The following is a 24,517-nucleotide window of genomic DNA, read 5'->3' on the forward strand; positions in this document are numbered from 1 at the left end:
ACAAAATATGAGTACCTACCATACCTACGTATGACCTAAATCCTTCAAACCTATATTCGATGAACCATTATTGTATTCAATTTCACAGTAATGTAGACACTACGCTCACTTTGCCTTTTGTAAAAAGTTGTTTTTATTGTTACATTTTTATTGACTCAAAAGAACAACAAAGGATTCAGATTGCACGATTTAAAATAATAATTTAAATACAATTTTTATCTGAAATAATCAAATGAAAGTAATATACCTAAACAGCTGATATAAATATTCCTTAGCTTATTATAATATTTTAACATAGAGTAAAATATCAATGCGATAACAGATGTGGACTTTCTGTATAAAAAATTATATATTAGATATTAAATTATTATGTAACGCTATACTTAGATATACCTACATTTTTGCCATTATTAATTATTAGGTAATTAAAACAACCATTTTAAATTTTGCAAGTGTTATCTTGCATTTACTTACATATTATACTAGCGGTCCGCCCCGGCTTCGCCCGTGGTACATATTAACGTTTTCTCTACATAAGAACCATCCTCGTACTTCAAGGAATATAATAAAAAAAGAATTATCGAAATCGGTTCAGCCGTTCTCGAGTTATGGAATTACAACGAAAAGTGGCATTGATTTTTATATATTAGATAAAAACAATTCAAAAGCCTTTTCTGCTTTATCCGAGGAGCGTGCTAAATGACTTTGAAAATTAAAAAAGTTTTACCCTATAAATGAGGATTTTAAGATTTAAAGCTCTAGTTGTTGCTATCTAGAAACGACTGTTGCTTTATGGTGTGTAAGATCAAAAACGCAAATTCATTTGACGTAAAAAATTTAACGCAAATTTGGGTACAGGTAATGTATAGTATAATTACTATTAAAGCAATAATTATATTGTGTGAAGCTAACGATATATTATAAAAATAAATTATTGTACACTACATCTTCTTATATATAAAAATGAATCCCAAAATGTGTTGGTAAGCACATAACTTGAGAACGGCGTAACCGATTTCTTTAATTCTTTCTTTATTATATTCCTTGAAGTACGAGGATGGTTCTTATGTAGAGAAAACGTGAATATGTACCACGGGCGAAGCCGGGGCAGACCGCTAGTCTTATATATAAAAATGAATCGCAAAATGTGTTGGTAAGCGCATAACTCGAGAACGGCTGAACCGATTTCGATAATTCTTTTTTTATTATATTCCTTGAAGTACGAGGATGGTTCTTATGTAGAGAAAACGTAAAAATGTACCACGGGCGAAGCCGGGGCGGACCGCTAGTATTATTATAAAAGCGGTCACTGTCTGTCTTTCTGTCACTGTGGTTAGATCTTTAAAATTCGCATTTAATTTTTCAAGCTTCAAGAAATCCAGCTTTTTTAATTGAAGGAATGGTTCAACTTATGTGATAATTTGTAATTTCGGATTATTTATTTTTTCGCCTTTACCATAATATAAGTACAATCAAGACGTACTCAGAGGGAATCTATGTTATATAGGTACTAAATAATTATTCAATTTTATTTATTAGCTATTAATTATGTCTTAACTGCTTTCCGCGCTTCAATCGCTCGGTTATTTTTGGTACGGCTTCAATCTTACTTCAATAACATACAAACAAACTAAAAATAATAATTTATCTATGTCGCAGCGCAAGCCAAATACGATATTAAAAGAAGAAAATCATTGCATGCAATTAATTATAATGGGAAGAATCGTGCAGTATGGTGCAGGAGTTTATAAGAAATTCATCCTTGTTCATCAACATAGTACCTACCTATACATGTACAATAATTATTTTATTCTACAAACTTTTAATGTAACCACGAGAAAATAACCAACTTTTAAATAAAAAAAGAATCTTCATAGAAAGTCGAAAGTTCTGAGAGAACTTTCCTCGATGTTCAGGAACAGCGGCTTTCACACAAAAACTACTGGTTGAATTTTGATATAACTATAGGTACTTACAATAACTATTTTGTAATATTCGGCAAGTTATTAACTCGAATTAATCAATACCGATATAATTCGTCATTAATCGATATTTTGACTAACCGGTTGACTTAGTTTGTAGTGACCCTGCCTTCCAAGCCAGAGGTCGTGGGTTCTATTCAAACCCAGGGCAATTGTTTGCTCTGTGTCTGGGTGTTAATTATCTTTATAAGTATTTACATATTTAAAATTATATATGTATTAAGTATTTTTATAATATGTTTATCAGCCATCTGGTTACCATAAGCATAACACAAGCGAAAGCCTAGTATGGGATCAGATCGTGGCGTGTGTGAAACTTCTTTGAAATATTTCTTTTTTTATTTAATTAGGCACAGATTGTAACAGCTCTTGTGGTTCGTTAAAATATGTACTACTTATTTCGAATAAAAAGGAAAATCTGACTCTACCTAATGATATGTTTTTGTCCATATAGGAAAAACTACGATGTCAAATGGATATTTTTAATTTTTTTTGTTTTTATTTTTATTTTGTTTAATTTTTGTCTTATCTTGTTTTGAAATAATTGTCTTGCTACTCTTAAATAAAAGAAGAATCTTTTATAAGATCAAAACTTCTAATCTACAAAAAAATGTTGTGTGGTTTTATGAAACCACGGTAAAAGTGAAACTTTTGTTCACACTATAGACATTTAACAAAAAATTATCGTATTTGTACGCGACATGCGCTACACAGACCAAAAATTTTGAGACGATGTATGTACGTACGTACCTAATATTTTATCTATGGGTGATTCGGGTAGGCCAAAAGGTGTTCTACCTCGTGGCGACCACCTTAGTCTTTCTTAGATCAACAATACAACATATTACATATAGGACTTATTTTTATCAATCGAAAATAATTGGTAAATTAGTTCGATAGTAAAACATAGATACTATACAGTTATAAGTCTAATCAAATAATTTTGAATAATAGGCATGAATATTGTCATTATTTTTTTGTAAAACATTAATTATGCTCCCCTACAAAATATACTTTAAATCAGCCAAAGAAAAAATAATCAGCCATCACTTCTCAACAGTAGACCACATCCACAACCACATCCATACAATAGAACAAATCATAATATGGTCTTAGATCCGAAAAATTGTTTTATTATCTCGAAACTGCAATTAATAAAAAATGAAAATAAAAGATTTTTTAATAATTACCTAATTAAAAAATACCCTGTCTAGGATTTTCCCAGTCAACCCATTTTTAATTTAATATTAATAATTTAATACACTTAATTTATTATAAAATTGGTCTCATTCTATTATCACGCCGGTGCAGGTCGACTTATGTTCGGATCTTAGACCAATAGAGAAATTTAGAGAATTCTACACCTTTAAACCTCTTTACATTGCCTTCGTGGACTATTCCAAAGCATTCGACAGCATAATACACCCATACATCTGGACAGCCTTGCAAAACAACAATGTTAACAAAGCATTTATTATATAAATATCATAAAAAACATTTATGCTAAAAGTGTAAGCAGAGTAAAACTGGAAAGACAAGGGGAAGAATTCACAATTGGAAGAGGAGTACGCCAGGGTGACCCATTGTGGTCGCGGAAGAATTCTAATCAATACCCGCGGCCGCGGCCCCATCATTAAAGCGGCTCGACGGAACATAGTGGGGTTTTAGTCGGTATGAATCCGACATAACCCACGGCTCCTTCCCCGGGTGCTGTGGGTATCTTTGGAAGATTTCCCCACTATAAAAAAAAGGTGACCCATTGTCTCCAAAGCTAAGCCGTAATTGAGGACATTTTTAAAAACATTAAGTGAGAAAATAATGGCATATGGATACGAAATAAAAAAAATTACACACCTAAGGTTTGCTGATGACATTGTTCTTTTCAGTGAGTCTGCGACAGGGCAAGAATCAATGCTACAAACATTAAATACTGAAAGCATAAAAATCGGCCTACATATGAATGCATCTATTTAACTAAAATAATTATGTCAATTATTAGTCAAAAGAAATCAATTAAAATAGAGGAAAACCCAATAGACTATGTAAATGAATGTGTACCTTGGAAAGTTGGTTTCTTTTGATGCAAAAAGCAACAAAAATGAAGTAGACAGAAGAATAAGTACAGCCTGGAAAAAATACTGGGCCCAAAAAGAAATTCTAAAAGCAAATTACAGCCTTAAAATAAAAAAGACAATAATGGATTCCTGTATCCTCCCAAGCCTTATTTACGCAAGCCAGACATGGGTCTTTACAGAACAAGTCAAGAACAAAATTTTATCATGCCAACATGCTATGGAACGGAGTATACGGATGTATGTGGACATTCGCAAGAAAACCAAACTAACAGACGCACTTAATTTTAGTTTAAAACAAAAGTGGAAATGGGCAGGACACCTGTCTAGATATAAAGATGATAGGTGGACAAAGGGTGGACATACCATACCACTAAATGGCAGGGCCCAATCGGCAAAAGGAAAGTGGGTAGATAGAAGAAGAGGTGGGTGGACGTCGGACGACATAGAGAACATATTATCAGGCAAAAACTGGATGCGTATTGCGTATGGCTCAAGATAGGGAAGTTTGGTACAAAATGGAGGAGGCTTTTACCCATAGGTGGCCACCTAACAACGACTAAAAAGAACTTTAGTATAACTAAAATATCATAATATATTAATTGTATGGTGGAAATAAATAAAGCTTATTGTATTGTACTAGGTTTCCGTCCGCGGCTTCGCCCACGCAGTCAAAGAAAAACCCGCATAGTTCCCGTTCCCGTGGGATTTCCAGGATTGCGTCATTTTCCCGGGATAAAAAGTAGCCTATGTCCTTTCTCGGGTATCAAAATATGTCCACACCAAATTTCATGAAAATTGGTTCAGTAGTTTAGGCGTGATTGAGTAACAGACAGACAGATGGATATAATATACCATCTGTGGCACTCAATTGGCTGGTGGTCATTTTAATTTTTGTACTCAGTATAATAAAAAAATAAAATCTGTCAACTATCTGTCTGTCATTGTCAATTTGTCAATACATTGTCATTGCTTTCTATTTAGATTTTGGAAGCGGATTTTTATCCGAATTGTTTTAAAAATGGTTCAAGGCGGTGGTGAACCCGATGATAATCTTATAAGGAGTTTTGCGAGTGCCATGTACAATACAATAGATGCACCGGTAACATGGTTTAGAGGTATGTTTTCTTCTAATGACAGCTTCCAATGTTATGTAAGCTAGACTAATATTTTGTTCTAATCTGCAGAAAAAGTAGTCGAACCTAATCAAAAGAAGTATCCGTGGTATCACCAACAGTTCCGCCGTGTACCGACTATCGATCAGTGCTATAGCGACGATGTTGTATGTGACTTCGAAGCGAACACTCAATTTAAAAGAGATAGGTTAGTATCCATGCAACCCTATTCATAAATTGTTTAGCGATCTATTGCAGTAATATTTATTTAGATAATATTAACATAATATGCTAATATAATTAGAATATAAATAATTAAAGAATGAGAAAGAATTAATTACTTATATCAATAGTAATCAATAGTAATAGTAATACATGCATACGTGATTTAGGTGTTTTCCTAGACACTAAACTAATATTAGATAATCTCATAGACTACATTATAAAAAGAGCTTACCGTATGTTGGGCTTTATCAGCCGTATAACAAAAAAATTCAGGCATAAAGAAACATTCATTTATCTATTTCAAAGTTTAGTAAGATCGCAACTTGAGAACGTTTCGCCCATATGGAATCCCTTCTATGACATTTACAAAAGTAAAATAGAAATGGTTCAAAAAAAATTCTTACGGTCTCTTAACTTCCGTCTACATTTGCCTCGTTGTTCTTATGATAGTCTGTTAGTCAGGTACAATATGATGTCCCTGTCTGACAGGCGCTCATTAAGTGATGCACTTACTCTCAGAAAAATTTGCTTGGGTGAAATTGATTCTCCATATCTACTCGAGTCATTGTACTTTCGGGCCCCAACAAGACCTGGTCGTTCCAAAAATCTTTTTCACGTAGGGCACACAAGAACTAATGCCAGTCAACGAGCGCCACTCCATAGAATGTGTAATTTGCATAATTCTCTACTTAATGACACTGATATGTTTTCATGCTCTCAAATTAGTTTTAAGAATAATTTAAAGAAGTTGTTTAATTAATTAATAGCAAGAGTTGTTAAGATAGGTTTGGTGTAGTCTATTCTGATTTGTTTTATGTATTTAATATGTACACAGTGAGACGTTGAGGGTGCAATTTAGATTTAATAACGGAATGTTACAATAATGCTATATTATTATGTTTGTAATTGTACCTGTGTGTTCTCCAAATAAAATAATTTTTTAGGGCTGTGGACTCTGAAATTTTAAACATACTTCGCATGCGATTTGAAGATTGCATGATATACGAAAAACCAGATCATGAAGTGAAATGCAAACCTCTCTGGGAAAAATATAAGGATGCTGAAGAAGCCTGGTTTATTAAATGTAAGTTTAATAGTTAATAAAGATTGTTAAACGAAACCTTCGAAACAAGCTAAACAATCAAATTCATTCAATCAATGTCCATCAGTATTATGTACTGTAATGATTTAATTTCTTACTGAATGAAGGCAGTAAAAAAAAGAAATAAATATTGTATGTAAATAAATATTGAGAAACTTACCTTTTTCTAAAGTAGATTTAAAACGCCAAATGTGCGCTGGACAGTAGTTGCAATTATAAAATTGCTAAATGCTCAATCATCCATGCCTTCAGATTCAGCTTCCCAAATAACTTATAAAAATCAAATCTCTCATCATCAAACAGAATCAGTATTCATGCCTATAAAATAAGAATTTTCCAAATTGTTCCTAGCATCTTTGAGTGTTTGACAAACATATTCATTCAAACATCTTTCCACCAATAATGTGCTAGGGAAATGTGTCCTGCGAGGATGTCTATGCAAGGTAGTACTGAAATGTCTTCAATTTCCTTTTCAAAATTATACAACAATAAACATACCTCGAATACATCTCTCACTTGTTTTGTATGTGCAAAAAACCTAGCACCACTGACCCATATCTAAAGCAAGCTCTAGGAAAAATTACATTGATTTATTACCATACCTAAGTGAACTGCATTTAAATTAAATTAGTGACTAGAAACAGCACTCCATACATAATACGAGGAATTATATTCGGGAATACAAGTTAAAATATAAAATGCCCTAAACAGATGGTGACCTGGGCGCATACGGCGACGCCCGCAAAGCTTACATGAAGCAGAAACATCGCATGATCTGGGAGAGACGTCACGGACCCCTGTCTGAACAGACTAAGTGAAGAGAGTGCGAAGAAATGAAATAAACCATAAGTAGCTAAATAATATTCATTGCAGTAATAAATTGTTAAAGCAATTTTCTGTTTGTTTTTTTTTTATAATTAATTTCATTGTAACATTTCGTTATGATGATTATTGGGACAGAAGCAATAAATAAAACTATCATCTAAAAAAATAACATTTATTTTCCAACCTACATTCATTTTCATGCAATTACGAAGGGATTTAATATCCATACATACACAGATACTACAACAAAAATCAATAATCACAGAATTACGAAGATGTAGAAAAAATACGAACATCTTCACTTACCACTACTTGAAACATCTTAAAATCTAAATACATATTTAAAATTATTGGTCACGAAAGTAAAAACAAATTGGCTTACATTCATTTGCTATTTAAAGAAATTCAAAATACAACTGGTAATTTTACTAATTCTATAAATGAATTTCTAAAAATCTTAAATAGTTTAAAATTGTTGAGTCATTGATGGCAAAAATTCTCAAAATTTGCTTACATATAAAACTGGTAAAAGTTATATTAGAATTTCATTTGACGATAATTAAAGTACGATATTATTAAATAGCTCATGAATTAATAAATATTTGAGTGGAGAAGAAACAACTTATTGTGTTTATAAAAATACTTGTATGTGATACATATTATAAAGAGCCACTAAGTTATCTTTTAATACAATAACTCCGTTTTTATAGTGGCTTTAAAATGCAGACTGGCAGTGTAATAAATAAATATATTATTTAATCAACAATATTGTAATTCGTGCAATGGGTCTGCCTACATAGAGAAATTTTAATATTTCAAAACATCTCAATTTTAGATAAATTACATTTTTGTTGCTCCACATTAATATCGTAAGAGAATGGCTATGTAAATAAATGTGTAAATACAATGTACCAATTCGAATATATTATGTACACTTTATACATAAACCTTTATTTCTCGTTAGATACAAACAGTTGGTACTTTAATATCACAGAATAAATTGTATGTAGTTTCGATTCACAATTGTTTCTTCCAACACATTTATTTACAACTCATACATAAATAAACTGGTTGTTAATACTTAAAAAGTAACAAAAAAATTACTTACAATTAATTAGGCTAAGTTAATGATAGTCAAAAACTTAACTAAACCATTATTCTAATTTGTTGTTCAGACAGTCGTTTGGTAACACATGTTAGACCGTCTGTTTCTTTATGTATAAGCCTTAAAATAAAAACATTCTACTCTATATCTTACATTAAAATATTTATATAAAAATATAATAATATGTACGCTTGATATTAATGTGGAACGACGGAACATTAGATAGTTATCGAAACTCATAACCATTGCACAGACACAAGCAATATAAAGAGGCCTAAAGTGTATTTATTCGTTTTCAATACTTTTTTGAATATCTTTAATTGACTTAATTTTAGCCACGTGTAGCGTCCGCTTTTAAATGTGTGAATTTTATTAAAGTATTGCCTTTTCATTATCATATTTTTGCCAATCTATATACTTTAAACTGATTAATGTTAGAATAATTCAATATAATATTCCTTTCGGTTGTATTGGCCACACTTACCCAGGCAGTAATACATATAAAAGCGGATACTAACGCAAGTTTCGAGAATTATTGGCTCAAAACACATGGATTATAACTTATTCAACAGGGCGTATAGTATACATTTCGACAATATATAAAATATACATTTTTTATCTAAAATTATAAATTCGAATTATGATATTCCTTATATTCGATTAGAAAATTGGAATAACGATTATTATAATTTAACAGTCACCAAATAAAATTCTAAACGAGTCACGCATTTAAAGCCAATATATTAAATAAAGCATCTATAGAAATAATGGAGATCATATATCAAAGGATAATTTTTACAAATTAAATTAACGTTTTGTATGATTATTGTACTTTACGTGAGCATTCGTTAAATGTTACAAGTGCCCTTTAAATTCATTTCTTATGTATAATATAAAACATTGAGCATATGATTTAAACGATATGTCGGTTGATAAAATACAGTAACTAATAATAAAATTATAGTATGTACAAAAAAAATACTTATTTTCTATTAAATGGGTCAGTGTCAAAATGTAAAATAACATATTAACGAAATTATAAATAAAAATAATAATGTAGTGGTAAAACATCGTATAAAAAGGTGTATGTAATATTTTTAAAATGCAATCCATTAAATCTAATTTTCGAATTTCATATCGATCCCCCGTAGCACTGTAACATCTCTCGAATGCGTTACTTAACCTAAATAAACACACAAAAATATACACAATCTAAAACGTTATTGTTATAGACATCACATTCTTAGGACATATATTTGTCTTGTTGATAAAATTCGTTGCAGCCCTTCTAATATAAACGTTGGCAAAGTGGACTGAACACATACAAACATCACACAGAGGAAACATACTGGAAGGGAATGCGTTCTCTTAACTATAGTAATACTTTGGGAATGATATATCACGCCGCATCGAACTGGGCAGCCAGGCGCGTGCGACCTGCACAACATAATGAAAAAATATATAGTTAAATGTTATAAATTGAACATGACTACTAATAATATTTAGATCAAAAGTCCGTATAACACGTTATAAATTATAAAGCAGAAAAAGGAAACTTACGTTTATCTTGAGTAAGTAAAGCTGTTGGCTGAGGTAGTGCGCTGGCCGGCGGAGACGACCATATATTGGTTTTCGGAGATTCGAAAACGCGCGACCCCTGTTCAATATTAAATACATGTTGTTAGTTGTATTATTATATTTTATATTATTTAATATAAATAAAATTATATAAGTGATATATATCAGTAATATATCGATTTTTGCCAGTGTTTAGTTATGAGTATGGCCGCCAAATATTGTACAATAACAGTAGTGAAATCGTAACACACCGTAACATACGTGACTGATAGTAACATACGTGATTTTGTTAAGCCTAGTGTACATTACAACTAATAATGCAGGATATTTTTTTTACATTTCTGTTTTATATTGTTAATTAAATTATTTGATTAAATTACTTTAAAACTCAATAAAACAAATTTAAATATTAAAGAAAAAGTTTTATTTCTCAAATTTTGTATTTCTATAATACTTACAAATGCAAGAATCATTCACAACTTATGATATTAATTACGAATACGAATTATTATAGTAAAAAAGTTACTAACTTCCGAAACATGATAGTTTTTGAAGTGGGTTCTCTTTATGTAAAAAAATAAATTTTTAACTTTAGATTCTCTAGTGAGTACTACCCCTAAGAGCCGCTCACGGATGTTACGTAACACAATAGTAACACATGGTATCATTCGTGAATAAAAATATGGTTGGACATAACCTAAAAAGCCTTTATTCGCCAAAGTATTGTAGTAATAAGACGCCGCATAGTTTGATTTGTTACTAGAACACTAAAGCTACACACATAATTTAAATAATATAGTAAATTTGTATTCTTACCTTGCATAATTCTCACTCAAAATTATTAAAATGTTGCGAAGCAAAAATGCCGACTACCTTTCGATTAACTTTGACAGTAACAAAATGGCGATTTTTTTTCTAAAGGTTGGCCAACATGTAAATCGGTGTTGTCGCTACTTAAAAATATTTTTGTGGCTTGGATATCTAGTTATTTAGGGTGTTATTTTATGGTAACCGTGCGTGAAGTATCATTCGTGAAAAAAAGTGAGACATAGTTTTAAGTGAGTTTTATATTAATTTCTTTTATGTTATTTTTATTAGAACTTGTTGAAACTATCCACAAGTTTACAGAATAATTTAGAAATACCAAAATTTTACAGGTATCAATAGATTTTTGCATAATTTTGTGACTTCAAAGTGTGAGATGACTAAGTGGGACACATGATTTTAGTATGGAAAGGAAAATAAGCATTTCAAAAAAAAAATATTGAGCTTGTTAAAGGCACTCAAAATTAATTTAAATTATTAATATAACGATAAATATAACATAGTAAAGCTGAAACTATTTAAAAACTACCATAATTACTATATAAAAAAATCTGATGCTATATAAAATGACAAGGACATTTTTTTTTTCTTGAATGTACAATTTTTGGCGGCCATACTCTTATAACTAAGAAGGAACAATCTCACTTTAATTATAATGAGAAATTAAATAAAATAACAATAATAATAAACTACGTGTACACTTGAAGAAAGCGGAAATATTGCTATCTATAGTCGAGCCAATTTAATAGGCAACATTTGACGTCTATCAATTTTATCTTCGAAGAGAGGTAACCTGCTTAAAAACATCGATTAAAGTGATATTTAAAAAGAAAAAATGTTTATTGACACAAAATTGTAGCGACATCAGTTCTTCAATTCAGAAATTGTTTATTATGTTTAGTATAGTTTATCAGTAAAATGAAATTTTAAAATTACTTGTATCGGTCATTATTATTATAAATATGTAATCGTAATTTAAAAAAGTTAAGCAAATGTGCAGTTCTAACAAACGGAAATATCATGTTATTCTAGTTCGTCGTTACTAGGTTACGTTGTTGAATTTTGTTGAACTGTCAAATGTTGCCTATTAAAATGGCTGTCATTAGTGTATAAATAATGTACTATAGTAGTATAATACATTATTTATACACTAATGACAATATAAGTGATTTATTATTAGCGGATATTAAGATCAAAATTACTTTTATAATTGTTTAAGACTATTATAGTTAGGTCTCACCTTCTGTCCGGGCGGCGTGTCGTACACCGAGTAGTCCTCCTGCGGCAACGCACGCGCGTGTGTGACGTCACGTCGCGGCGGCACGCGCACGCCCACACGCACGCGCCACTGACCGCCTTCCGATGCGAACACGCTGCTTTGTGATTGGAGGAACTCGATAACTGCGTCCACACCTGTTACGATGAGATAATAAATCATTTATTTGCACATCATTTATTTGCTTGATGATATAATTTAAACTGAATGAAATTTTTTGTTATTAAATTTATATACTTTTAGATAAAAGTTTAAGCATTAATATAGCAAACATAATACTGATAATTATATGGTGTATTATATATATATTTTTTTGCTATGAATTTTTCTCTAACACGAAAATAATAAAACTTTAAAATAACCTACCCAATTCGGCCTTGGGGAACGACGGCCCATATCGTTTCGTGTACTCCAAAAATATTTCCATCGCCGGAATGGGACGCGAGCGATCCGACAGGATCGTAGTGACGCGCCACACCACACGCCACAGTGACGATAAACGTACATAGCGCTCCGATATCTCGATCACACCGGAACTCAGAAGCTCCTTCAAATCCGGCTCAATACCACTCAGCTGAGTGAACGCATTAACGAAATACTCTTCAGTGGAGCCACGGGCTACGCTTCTATCAGCCGATAATACAGCGCAAGCTGCAAGTGCGGCATTCACCCATGAACAATTTTCATCCGCCATTCTAATCACTCCACCCTCTATACGACCTCCAGCGGCGTATACGAGCGCTTCGAGCGAATTCACTTCCAAAATATCAGGTTGTATCGGAGCGCCGTACTGTGACACGTAACGCGCGGACAGCGCTGACAAAGCTATCGGGGAGAAATCTCTGAGGCGCTGCGCCATAACAGAACGTGCTAGTGGGGTGGCCAATCTCACACTGCGTTCTCCAGTTGATTCGCAGTAAACTGTCACCATCTCTGGTATTAATTCGAAGAGCTCCACCAATTTGACACAACCGTAGTGTGCGACGCGCAACTGTCTTCCAAAATGTGCGTGGTAGGCGGGTACGAAACGTGAGAACTCCATGCGGAAATTAGGCGCGTGGCAGAGAAGTTCCACTGCTTGTGCTGCGAATTGAACGGTTCTGGCGCGTTCTTCGGCCGTCGGTGTTCTACGAGGAAGGGATATTGATCCATCTGAGCTGATGATAACGCTTCCAGGAAGCACTCTGTCCATCAGCTCTTCGAGCGTGCACACCCCGTAGTCGACGGGTGTGAACGGACGTCCGATCGTAGCTTGGTACAGTTGCGGTATGTCGTGAGCGTATATTGTGCGACCCGGTTGAGCTTTGAGAACTTTCACAAGGTCCGAGGTCCAGCGGCGATTTTGTGCGGCAGCTGATATCGTAATCACGCGATACGAGCCCGATCCGAGGACCTATAAAAATAAATTAGTTATAATAAACTAATACGAAGAAACTGTTATATATGTACATTTTTAAGTAATGTTATAAGTTTCAAAGTAACAATTACCACGATAGTTTTGCTTAAAGCGGACAGTAAATCCGGCAGCTTAGTGAACCCATAGTCAGCAACGCGGCATTGGCGCCCAAAATGATGGTGAAATGCCGGAATTAACCTCATGGAAAGAAAAATAAAAATTATAATAAATTGTGAGATTGACAACAGAAATCAAATTTCCACCTATAAACCCATATTTGCTGTAATTTTTCTCAGCCAAACAATCACCTATTATTGTTAAAGGTCAATAACACACTATTGGTGTATACTAGCCTAATCCCCAAACATTATATTTTATCAATCATTTCCATTCATACTATCTAAACAATATCTAGTGATAAGGCCGCCCTCTGTGCTAGTTTAGCTATAAGTTTTAGTTTTATGTAATTTGTATAACTAGCATAGTAAAGTGTTATAAATAAAAATAAATAAATAATATACATACTTGCTAAACGGTATGGAGCACTTGGGCGCGGTGCGCAGCAGGTCGATGAGCTCGCGCTCGAACAGCGCCAGCATCGGCTCCAGCGCCTGCGCCGTGCGCCCGCGCTCCCGCTCCCGCTCCGCGCTGCAGCGGGACACGTCGCCTGCCACACAAAGCACTTTATTTTATTCATGGAAAATATTAAGACATACTTCATTGTGCATTGTCATCAGGAATCGAAATGAAATGAACATATAAACTTGTAAAGTGTTTATCGGCCTTATTGCTTAGAAACAATCTCTTCCAGGCAATCATAAAAATAAAGGAAATGTACGAAAATGATAAAATGCACCTATTAGTTTGTTTCATATTTTTTGGACGTATAAATCCATATAAATACACTCGTAAACGTTTACATTCGTCCCATTATCTGGAAGCCAAAAATTTTCGAAGGTTTTCTTCGTTCGGCTTCCACGTGTTAATTGCACAATTTATTTTTTATAGTAGCCATGTATTTCATAAAAAAAATATTTCAATCTGACCAATCAAACAAGTAAATAAATAATCAGGCGAATCAATTGATGAATTAAGAGAATTGACAATATACCTTAAACTTAAAAATTTGTGTTTATATTGATAATTATAATTGATTACAGTTTTGGGGAAGATGAAAATCAAGTAGATATATAACAATCCGAACAAGTAGATAGATATTGTATCTATTACATTTAATTAGACTTTGTTTCAACAAATAAATAAATTTCGAAACAAGCCTTGTTAACCGCGTATTTAACCCAATTAAATTAGAAACTCATTGTCATTACAATTGAAAACCGTTACATGGAACGGAATTCAAGTCTTATTCCATTAATTTTATTTACGTAATATCCTAGACAAGAACACGGAATCCAACTTACTTGAAAAAATAAGACTAACATATTTAAAATAGCGTTTTCATAAACAGAATTTGTAATTATTTGTTATTTATGATATAATAATTAATAACTGATATAATAATTTCTAACACACACAAAGAATTAATATAAATTTTTCAAATTCAAATTCGAATTCTTTATTTGTGTTATTTATATACACATAATATGAAATTTAGAACTCACTATTATCAATGCAAGCGGGTGCCGAAGCCCAAGTGAGATGACGCGAAGGGCTATCCTTAACTTCCACAGCAGTAATGCTACGCAACAATAGTTCCAAGGCAACTCCATTCCTTGCGTCGCACAGCAGCGGCGGGAACATTGCTTCGTAACACTCGACGAAACTAAAAACAAACAGAATGTGTTTATAAAATAATAAGAAAATCACTTTCTATTTTAAATAAAATAAATTCTTGTAGAAAGACCAATCTACGCTTATATATTATAAAGAGGATAACTTTGTTTGACTGTAATGAATAGGCTCATAAACTATTGGACCGATTTTGATGAAATTTGGCACAGACAATCTTTAGACCCTGAGAAAGAACATAGGCTACTTTTTATTGCGAAATATGTACCACGGGCAAAGCCGGGGCGGACTGCTAGTGTCAAATACATGTATTTGAATGTGAATACCCTACATAATATGAAAAGGTTTTTTATTGTCAATAATATTTATTAATATGTTAAGTCTTACCTCAACAAAGGCAAGATTCCACCATGACTCTCCAACAACATCTGAGTATTCTTAGCCAGCACTGCTACTTCAATATACACCGGCTGCAAGATGCGGCTGCCATCATCGTGTCCCGTATTCATCACTGCATGGATGTGGCATTTCCACGGTGCCTCCTCCATTTCCGTACTAGTGACGGGCGTGAAATCCACCAATTGCACTACACGGCCGTATCCCTCGTGTATGATGACTGTATCTCTAACTTTGGCTATGTCCGAGGTGGTTAGGGCGCAGCAGTGGCGGCTTGCGTACGCGTCACGTAAACGTAGGAGCGGGAGCGTGTGGTTCGTTTGATCTAGGAGTATTGCGCGGAGTCTGGCTCTGAGCACATCTAGGTTGGGTGCTGGGGAGGGTCTCCCCAGGGACAGTTCGAGCCTGCGCCCCGCCCACTGGTTGTCGAGGCGCCGCTTGTGCACGCGCGCTATGGCGAGCCGCGCGTCGCCCTCCGAGCGCAGCACGACCGTGGCTTGCGGCCCGTCCCCAGCCGCCCATACTGACACGCGCACCACTGGCACGTACTGATTGAACAGTTTTATTAACATCTCCTGTAATAAAGAAATAAGTTATGATTGTATTTTTGTAAAGCGCTATTAGAATAAGTTTTTTTTTTTTTTTTGTTTACATTTTCGTTTAAATTTAATAGCAAATATTTATAACAATATGAATATAATGTTAATGTCAAATCAATATAATGTGTGTGGTATCGTTCTTTATAGTAAACTAGCTTTCCACCCGCGGCATCGCCCGCGTAGTCAAAGAAAATACCGCATAGTTCCCGTTCCCGTGGGATTTCCGGGATAAAACCTATCCTATGTCCTTTCTCGGGAATCAAAATATCTCTATACCAAATTTCATGCAAATTGGTTCAGTAGTTAAGGCGTGGTTGAGTAACAGACAGACAGACAGACAGAGTTACTTTCGCATTTATAATATTAGTATGGATTAATCGCTGCAAAATCCACGAATATCGAAAATATTAAAGTCAACATTTTTATCATAATTCTTCATTATTTCCCCACCTGCAACACGACCGGCTCGTAGGGCGGCAGGTTGGCCACTGTGAGCTCCGCAGCGCACTCATCGCCCTCCGTGCTTTGCTCGCTGAAGCTGGCCGACGAGTTCCACGGCGACACCGCCCGGCTCGCGCTCAGCTCGCGGCGGCTGTCGTCGAAGCTGTTGCTCGACGAGCACGCGGAGCGGTCGAGCGACGCTGAACCTGGTAGAAAATGAAATATAACAATAAATTATAATTGAACGTAACATTTTTAAACTTCAGTGTCTTAATTAAAATAAAGTTACCAAAAAATCAGAGCATGTTGGAGTTTAACTACCTACATGATTTTGCTTCTTATTTACAATTTCGACAAAGTAATCAACATCCCCTATTCTACTCACAGACCAGCTTTGCTAACTACAGCTATATTGTCACGGCTTATGTAACATAATAACTAATATTATAAATGCGAAAGTTTATATGGATGTATGGATGTTTGTTACTCTCACGTAAAAACTACTGAACCGATTACAATGAAATTTAGCACATATATAGAGGGTAACTTGGATTAACACATAGGATAGTTTTCATCCCGGAAATCCCACGGGAACGGGAACTATGCAGGTTTTCTTTTGCAAACGCGGGCGAAGCCGCGGGCGGAAATCTAGTGTAACATAATAAGATAAATTATTCGAAAATAAACTAGCTTTAACTTTGAAGACAGACTTTCACTAGTAACAAGGATAAAGTCACGTTCACCACGTATCACGAATCTAAACTATTATAGCTTACCGTGCGTGCCCCTAATCTTCCTCGGCTTGGGCGCGGGCGGCGGGCAGAAGTCGAGCGGCGGCGGAGTCGGCGCCGGCAGCTGCTGCAGCGCCAGCGCCCACTCGCTCGCCGCTGTGCGCTCCGCCTCCATGCTCACTTGCGTGACCTGTTGGGGAGAACATAAAATATGTATATGTAAAAAGGTGAAAACATCAGACAAATAAATATTAAAATCTTATTTGTGACTCAATATTTCAAAATCAAACATAGTTAGGTATAAAATAAACATATCAAGTGTATAGTTATAATTTAGAAACATTATATAGGTAACTATATGATTAAAAGAAATAGTCTTTTTAAAAATCGAAATGGCCTCTTAAAATATGACTCAATAACTACTTAAACGTATTTACTATTTATATCTATTTTAAATTCTAATAAATTACAAATCGATTCATAGATCTGTAAAATTCAAACAAGTTCTATAAGTTAATTCATGTCTAATAAACAAACACGCAAACTACACATAACACACCTGCACGGGTGTGAACTGCGGGCGCGCGGGCTGCTGCGGCGCGGTGCTGTACCCCTCGTCGCTCGAGTACGCCGGCTGCAGCGCGCTGCGCACGTACCGCGTGCCGATCTTACGCCCGAACACATCCTCGCCGTCCATGCGCTTTAGTGCTCTGTAAACGGATGAATATATATAGAAGGCAGTCTTCCACACTTGTATTATAAAGACGAAGAAATGTTATTACTTCGAACGTACACATATTTTCCATTATCATAGTTAATATAATAGCAAAATATGTTTGTAAGAATACATAGGATAGACGCAGAAACATCTGATCGGAATGGTATGAAAATTCAAAATTGATACTATAAAATATAAATATTATATAGTACGAAACTATAGGTATACTTATACAGTATTACTTATTTTTAATCTGGACAAAATATAGACTTTTTTATCCGAGTACGTTGTTGACTGTTGTATGTGTATAGTCTTCTATATTGTATATGTAGATGAAAGATTTTAATAATTAATGTCCACTTGATTCAGGCCATTTATTGTACAACACATTAATTTATTTTAATTTCATTTATATCATGGACCTTTTCCCGGAAGGAGGCCGGATAATAACAAAACAGCTACAAGCCTTACAAAAAGGAAAGTAAGAAATAAACTTTTTGAAGTTTAATTAACTGTAAATAAAAATAGAAACGTCATTGCATTTTGTTGAATTGAAATGAGTATTTATTTTTTTAATGGCATCAAATTGTCTGTTTTGATCAACTAATAAATCAGAAATATTGGTCTAAGAAAACGGAACAATAGAATATGTACATAGTAGTCATTCAATGAAATAGCAGATTCAACCAGATGACTGCGACATATACATAATATTATAAATTGGAAGAAGTTTTCAAATCTTTTTGTCTCCAATGTCACTGAATAATTTTTAAACTAACCGATTGTTTTATCTGTTAAAAGGTCTGTACCTAGACGTGAAGAATAACGGTTACAGTGGGATTGACGTACCTAGTTAAATTATTATAGAATATGCTAAGATGTTATTACTAAAAATAAACGTGGTGTTATGTGTACATTGTACATACATGCTATAGTTGCAACAAAAGGAAGTGACGACCGGTTCTTACACCCGGTAGTGACAACCGCGATAATAATACTTATAACAAATAATACGGAACTTGTATTAAAGAAGCTCTCCGTTCAAGTTCGTTTAACATATTGTAGGTATGTCTCTTATTAGAAATCAATATTACACGAGGTTGATTGGCATCGATATCAAACATAGCATATAGGACTGTATTAAAAAGTATTATTATACTAATATTGAGATTCAATTATCTATCGCATAACATATTATTATACACATAAATTCACATAAAATCGAATCATATCCAAAACTTAAATCGTTTTACTTGAGATGGTTTGGAAAAAAGAAAATAATGCTATTATTTTATTTTCTATTAGGTATTCTAATATTCAAAGAAACTAAATCATTGAAACAGCTTACAACACGTAGCAGGTTGTTTCTTATTTAAATAAAATATACAAGTAATTTACGCAACGTGGACTTTCGCTGACCGTTATCAGCTGATGACTCATCAATGAACCATATGACTGTCAAACCACAATATGGTTACGTTAACCATTAAAATAATTATATTTTAATATAAATACATGTTATATACAATAAAACAGATAAAGATGTAATAACTGTTCAAATTTTGAAGGATTCGTAAAAATATAGTTAGATACTATTGTCTAATAAACAGCTATATTATAAATTTATCAAATAACATTTGTTTTAACATTATGTAGATAAGATTGGTTAATTCAAACAAAGGAAACCAAATTAGAATAAAATAAAATAAAGACAAAACAATTTCGCGTCGCCATTATCCATACCGTTTCCGATCTAAATAATTCGCAATACTCACCCGCTTAGCAGCATTTTGATTATAAACTACACTTCTTAACATTAATTGCTTTCTAAGCTACAATAATAAATATTAACTATATTTTAAAATAAAATATATTAAAACTAAAACGATCTGTTCTTGCTTGTGCCCGGTATTGCAATGGCCGTTTGAAATGGGCACTGAATGAGCAAAAATTAAATAGAAGCAAAGAGGGTAAACCGAAAAACTTTTGTAACGGAATATAAAGTGACACACACAATAGAGCGATTTTTAAAACCGACGATAGATTTTGAGCTCAACAATTCATTTAAGGCAGAAATTAGTTTACATTTAATATTCAGGGAATTTAAATTTAGATAGGTAATGAAAAAAAAAAACAAAGATATTTGTTTATTAACAAAAGTTGATTACTCGTAAGCACATTCGTGAATTTCAAGACTCGTCATTAAAAAGAAGTGCGTACTCGAATAAAGCGTAATGATGTATTTCATTTATTTATCCTAAAAGTTTTATTTTATTTATTCTAGAAGTTTATTATTATATTGAATTATAATTTTATTATTGCCATATAAATTATTTGCATTGAAATTATACTATTATGGTCACGCCTTTATATCACATAATATTTTTAGCTACCCTACATATTCTATTTCTAACCATCTCTTGCAATCAGCTGGCGGAAATACGTCATTCGCAAATATTGATGTAGATTATATTGATATCTTACTCAGAATATCACTAAAGAATAAAGTACAAAAGAATAAATTTAAATAACTTAATATTATTTGTATTTAAGTACGCTCTTTAAATACGAAATAAAACTTAAAGATAAAGTTATGATTGTTTTGTAAAAAAAGACACAATGTGTTCTAATTTAACTTCTAATCTATGTTTATCCCAAATTACATACAGATCTGATGATGATGATTAAGCTGTTTTGTCATAAAAGTATCAAACATACATCCATACAATTTTACAAACTTCGCGTTTTTAATATGAATCTATACATATTATAATAAATCTGTAGAAGGGTCAATTCTGTACATTGAAAATATTGAAAAAATAACTAGCAGGGGGTGTTACTGGATCGATACCAAACCCAAATATGTGATTAAAAAAATTTTTGTCTGTCTGTCTGTCTGTCTGTCTGTATGTGAAGGCATCACGTGAAAACTAACGGTTCGATTTCGATGAAACTTGGTATAATTATACCTTATTATCCTGGGCGTAAAATAGGATACTTTTTATCCCGGAAAAATACGTAGAAAAAAAATAATCTTAATTTTTCAGTTTTATCCATAGATGTTGTTCCGTAGAACCGCGAACACACGTTGCGTATTATTATAGGCCTAGCCGTATTTGGGAATTGGGTCCAATAGATATTTATAAGATGTTATTGTCAGAGGTACTCAAAATGGATAAATAAACCATCCACGCGAAGACCAACATCCGCGCGGACGGAGTCGCGGGCGGAAGCTAGTAGAAAATAAATTTTCAAATTAATGAAAATGCTAAAGATAAAGTGCAAACAGTTGCTTTATTTTAGTACTATTGTTACTTTTCCATTCATTTGTTGTAACTTGGATATGAATTTCTAATGAGATTCGATTGTAATGAACTTAGGAGGTGAGTATGTTCTGTTTTTATTAAAGTCATTAAGGATTTTATAAATCCTTAAAAAAGAACAAATATAATTGTGATAAAAAATATAACTCAACCAAAGTCATATTATAACTATGTTGAGATAATAACCAAGACACAAAAGACTTATGATCTCCATATCTTCATTTAAAATCTCCATCAATTTCTAAAAGACAACTGCAATTGTAGCCGTTGCATGTCCTTAACAATTTTAACCTCATAATAATACTGTAATGTACATTGTACACTTTGTATGAAAGAACATTCTTACCTAGAAGCATGATCAGGTGTTGGGAACTTCATCATGGCCGTAGACGCTGTTACTCTAAGAACCTTCCCCCCGCAATTATCGGCAAGTCTTCGTAGCCTCCTGGATACTCTCTCCGGAGGCTGATCCACTGGCAAGTTCAGCACCTCCATTTCACAAGTTGGCGGTTCATCATCTTCAGTTTGGCTTATCTAAGTTTTTTATTAATATGTGTCATTAAACAATAAAATATAATCTATTTTTTAGGTTAATGATGATGAAAAAATAAATAAATGTTAATTATTATGTAAATATGGTAATGTTATAGCTATATATACTTAATGATTATTTAATTGTGATAAATAATATAATAGAAAATTAATAACGAGCACATAAAAAGTAAAATAATATACCTTTGGATTCCTTGGAAGGTGGGCCGTCAAGTCATTATAACAATAGTGGGATGAGGCACAGGCTATTAATGCTGATGAAGTATTCTGTTTATGCACCAATATCACTTCCATATTTTTCCTAATGATCAGTACATATTGTCATTTAATTGAAATACATGAGGAAAAAGTACCATTGGTTTATTTTTCCCCTATACAACAGAAATAAAAACAATGACATACTTCCAAATAATTAATTATTATTCCATGCATAGCAGATCAACTAGATAAGTTTTGAAATCATATTATGTAGAAGGATTTTTATGAATTTGAACATGATTTGAAGTGAGTGAAGGCAAGTTTTTTTTTTTACATAAAGTTATCAAAATTTCCTAATATCAAATTGTAAGTATTACAAACTATTTCACAAATAATTTTGAAGATGTTAATAGTTGCATAAATATTGTATGAAGGCAAATGATAAATATAGAGTTCATTATGAGATGAATTGTTATGCAATGAGGTTATAATTTTTAAATAATGTACACTAACTAACCTGTGTCTAAAATCGCTCAGGTCTGCAGCAAAATTAATATCTCCCGATATTAAAAGCAAAGATGCTGGTGCAGGATGCAACTCTCCAAATCTTCTCATGCATTGTCTTAGTTTTTCATCAGCTGCATTCTTTTGTGTTCCACACACATGTATTAAACTTACCTGAATACATAATTAAAACATGAATATACAGCAATATAACATAAGAACTAAATAATATATTTTTAACCAGTTCTAAATAATTTATAAATAAATTATTGTAAATTATACTTCTCTTAAATGAAGTATTATAAAATAATAAAATATTATAAACATACTTGAGAATCATTGAGTTCTTGAAGTCTATGAACTGATTCCTTGCGCACATCACAGACAACAACAAAGTCAGCTTCCCGTCGTCCAACAAGAAACTTGGCTCGAATTGCTGCCACAACATCTATTGCTGAACAGCCACGGGGAACCTATAAGAAATATTATTAATAATAAAGGGTAAAAAAACTGGTTCAATCATTTAAGTGCAAAAAAGCATGAAAACGTGGATTAATAGGATCTTTGTACCTGACAATTTTCGATATCCCAAAATATTCCAACAGGTATATTATTTGTTGTTTTCTGTTTATGATGTCTGTACCGAGACCTCACTCTTGACCTTTCTACGGGCAAGATCCCATCTTCACGAACACTGCTTATCTCATCTGACGATTCATCTTCTATATCTAAGGGAACAATGACAATCAATTCTTAAAAACAATAAAAAGATAAAAAAATATAGTACCTATCTATACAAAATAGCAGGAAGCAGGAAAGTAATATTGTCTTATTAAATAGTATGATAAGTCGCTAAAATAAAATTATTTTATAATTTTAAGCATATTATGTTCATTGCATAACGTTACCTGTAATCCATAATCGAGGTGGCAACGGTATTTTCATGCAAGGACTAGAAACATTACTGGCTAGACCTTGAGCTGAATGACTCCGATGGCTTGAAGTGCTTTTCGACCCCATTTCTGTATTATCTCGTACTAAACTCATTGTGCGTAGAAACATAATCGACCACGATTACAAAAAATAGATATTTTTATTCATAGACTCGGGGACAAAATCGCCATCAAAAGTAGGCTACCGTTGATATGAAAATTAACTTACACACAACAAACATTAAAATAGTTAAGTACTTAAACCTATACAAAAATGCTTAAATCGTATGGATTTGCGTCTAATTTAAATCACAATTATTTACAAAATGTAAAAACAAATCAACACTTTGCTACGCCATTTCTACATTTGTGCCACAGACTACGAAGTACGACTTAACGTAAATATAATTATTTATGCACAGATAAAATATAATATGTTTTTTTTCCTGTGCGCTTCTAAACCACTGCAGTCGCATAGAGTCGCATGAATAAATGCTTGAGACTATTGATGCAATCAAGATGCAATGCTATTTGAAGTGAAAGTTGAAACCACAGTTGAAACTTCTATAACGGGGTTGGAAAAAAAATTAGTGTAACATTTTTTCGTTACGCGTGACATTTTTCCATTACGCGCCATCTTTTTCTTATCCCTACCTCGCGTGATTTTACGTATTTCTGTAAAGTTGAATTTACTGTTCTGTGGTTGAATTGTATTTTTTTTCTGAAAAATAAGGTCATAAAGAGGTTTCACTTCTTACGTGTGTACACTGGTGTACACTAGTCTTACACTAGTAAGTACACGCACACATTTTTATTTTTAATAGAGATAAGCATTTCATTTCATCTTCCTTAATATTATACCGCAGCCACACT

At 33.1% G+C, this 24,517-nt stretch overlaps 2 protein-coding genes across 2 annotated transcripts; one reads left to right on the forward strand and one right to left on the reverse strand.

The window, feature by feature from the left end:
- The first annotated feature begins 4,995 nt into the window (after nt 1-4,995).
- On the forward strand, nt 4,996-7,389 carry LOC123695776 (NADH dehydrogenase [ubiquinone] 1 beta subcomplex subunit 10). The gene is made up of 4 exons (XM_045641701.1): nt 4,996-5,172; nt 5,242-5,377; nt 6,339-6,478; nt 7,208-7,389. Exons 1-4 carry the CDS (start codon nt 5,076-5,078, stop codon nt 7,312-7,314), a joined length of 480 nt encoding a protein of 159 aa, XP_045497657.1. The 5' UTR covers nt 4,996-5,075; the 3' UTR covers nt 7,315-7,389.
- A 90-nt stretch (nt 7,390-7,479) lies between these two features.
- Nucleotides 7,480-24,011, reverse strand: LOC123695775 (meiosis regulator and mRNA stability factor 1). Its single transcript, XM_045641700.1, has 17 exons — nt 23,621-24,011; nt 23,283-23,440; nt 23,042-23,185; nt 22,726-22,886; nt 22,194-22,311; nt 21,805-21,992; nt 17,977-18,127; nt 17,463-17,607; nt 16,696-16,892; nt 15,638-16,221; nt 15,124-15,284; nt 14,027-14,168; nt 13,594-13,699; nt 12,472-13,498; nt 12,070-12,242; nt 9,987-10,083; nt 7,480-9,863 (listed from the first exon to the last, which is right to left on the reverse strand). Exons 1-17 carry the CDS (start codon nt 23,772-23,774, stop codon nt 9,826-9,828), a joined length of 3,744 nt encoding a protein of 1,247 aa, XP_045497656.1. The 5' UTR covers nt 23,775-24,011; the 3' UTR covers nt 7,480-9,825.
- Between the last annotated feature and the right edge of the window lie 506 nt (nt 24,012-24,517).

This window comes from Colias croceus, chromosome 11, assembly GCF_905220415.1.
Source record: "Colias croceus chromosome 11, ilColCroc2.1".
NCBI lineage: Eukaryota > Metazoa > Arthropoda > Insecta > Lepidoptera > Pieridae > Colias > Colias croceus.

Coding starts and splice junctions, on each gene's coding strand:
- LOC123695776 (XM_045641701.1), top strand. CDS start 5,076: ATGGTTCAAGGCGGTGGTGAACCCGATGATAATCTTATAAGGAGTTTT. Junction 5,173..5,241: donor ACCGGTAACATGGTTTAGAG/GTATGTTTTCTT, acceptor TCTAATCTGCAG/AAAAAGTAGTCGAACCTAAT. Junction 6,479..7,207: donor AGAAGCCTGGTTTATTAAAT/GTAAGTTTAATA, acceptor TGCCCTAAACAG/ATGGTGACCTGGGCGCATAC.
- LOC123695775 (XM_045641700.1), bottom strand. CDS start 23,774: ATGTTTCTACGCACAATGAGTTTAGTACGAGATAATACAGAAATGGGG. Junction 23,186..23,282: donor GGGATATCGAAAATTGTCAG/GTACAAAGATCC, acceptor TATTTCTTATAG/GTTCCCCGTGGCTGTTCAGC. Junction 22,887..23,041: donor AAGAACTCAATGATTCTCAA/GTATGTTTATAA, acceptor TTATGTATTCAG/GTAAGTTTAATACATGTGTG.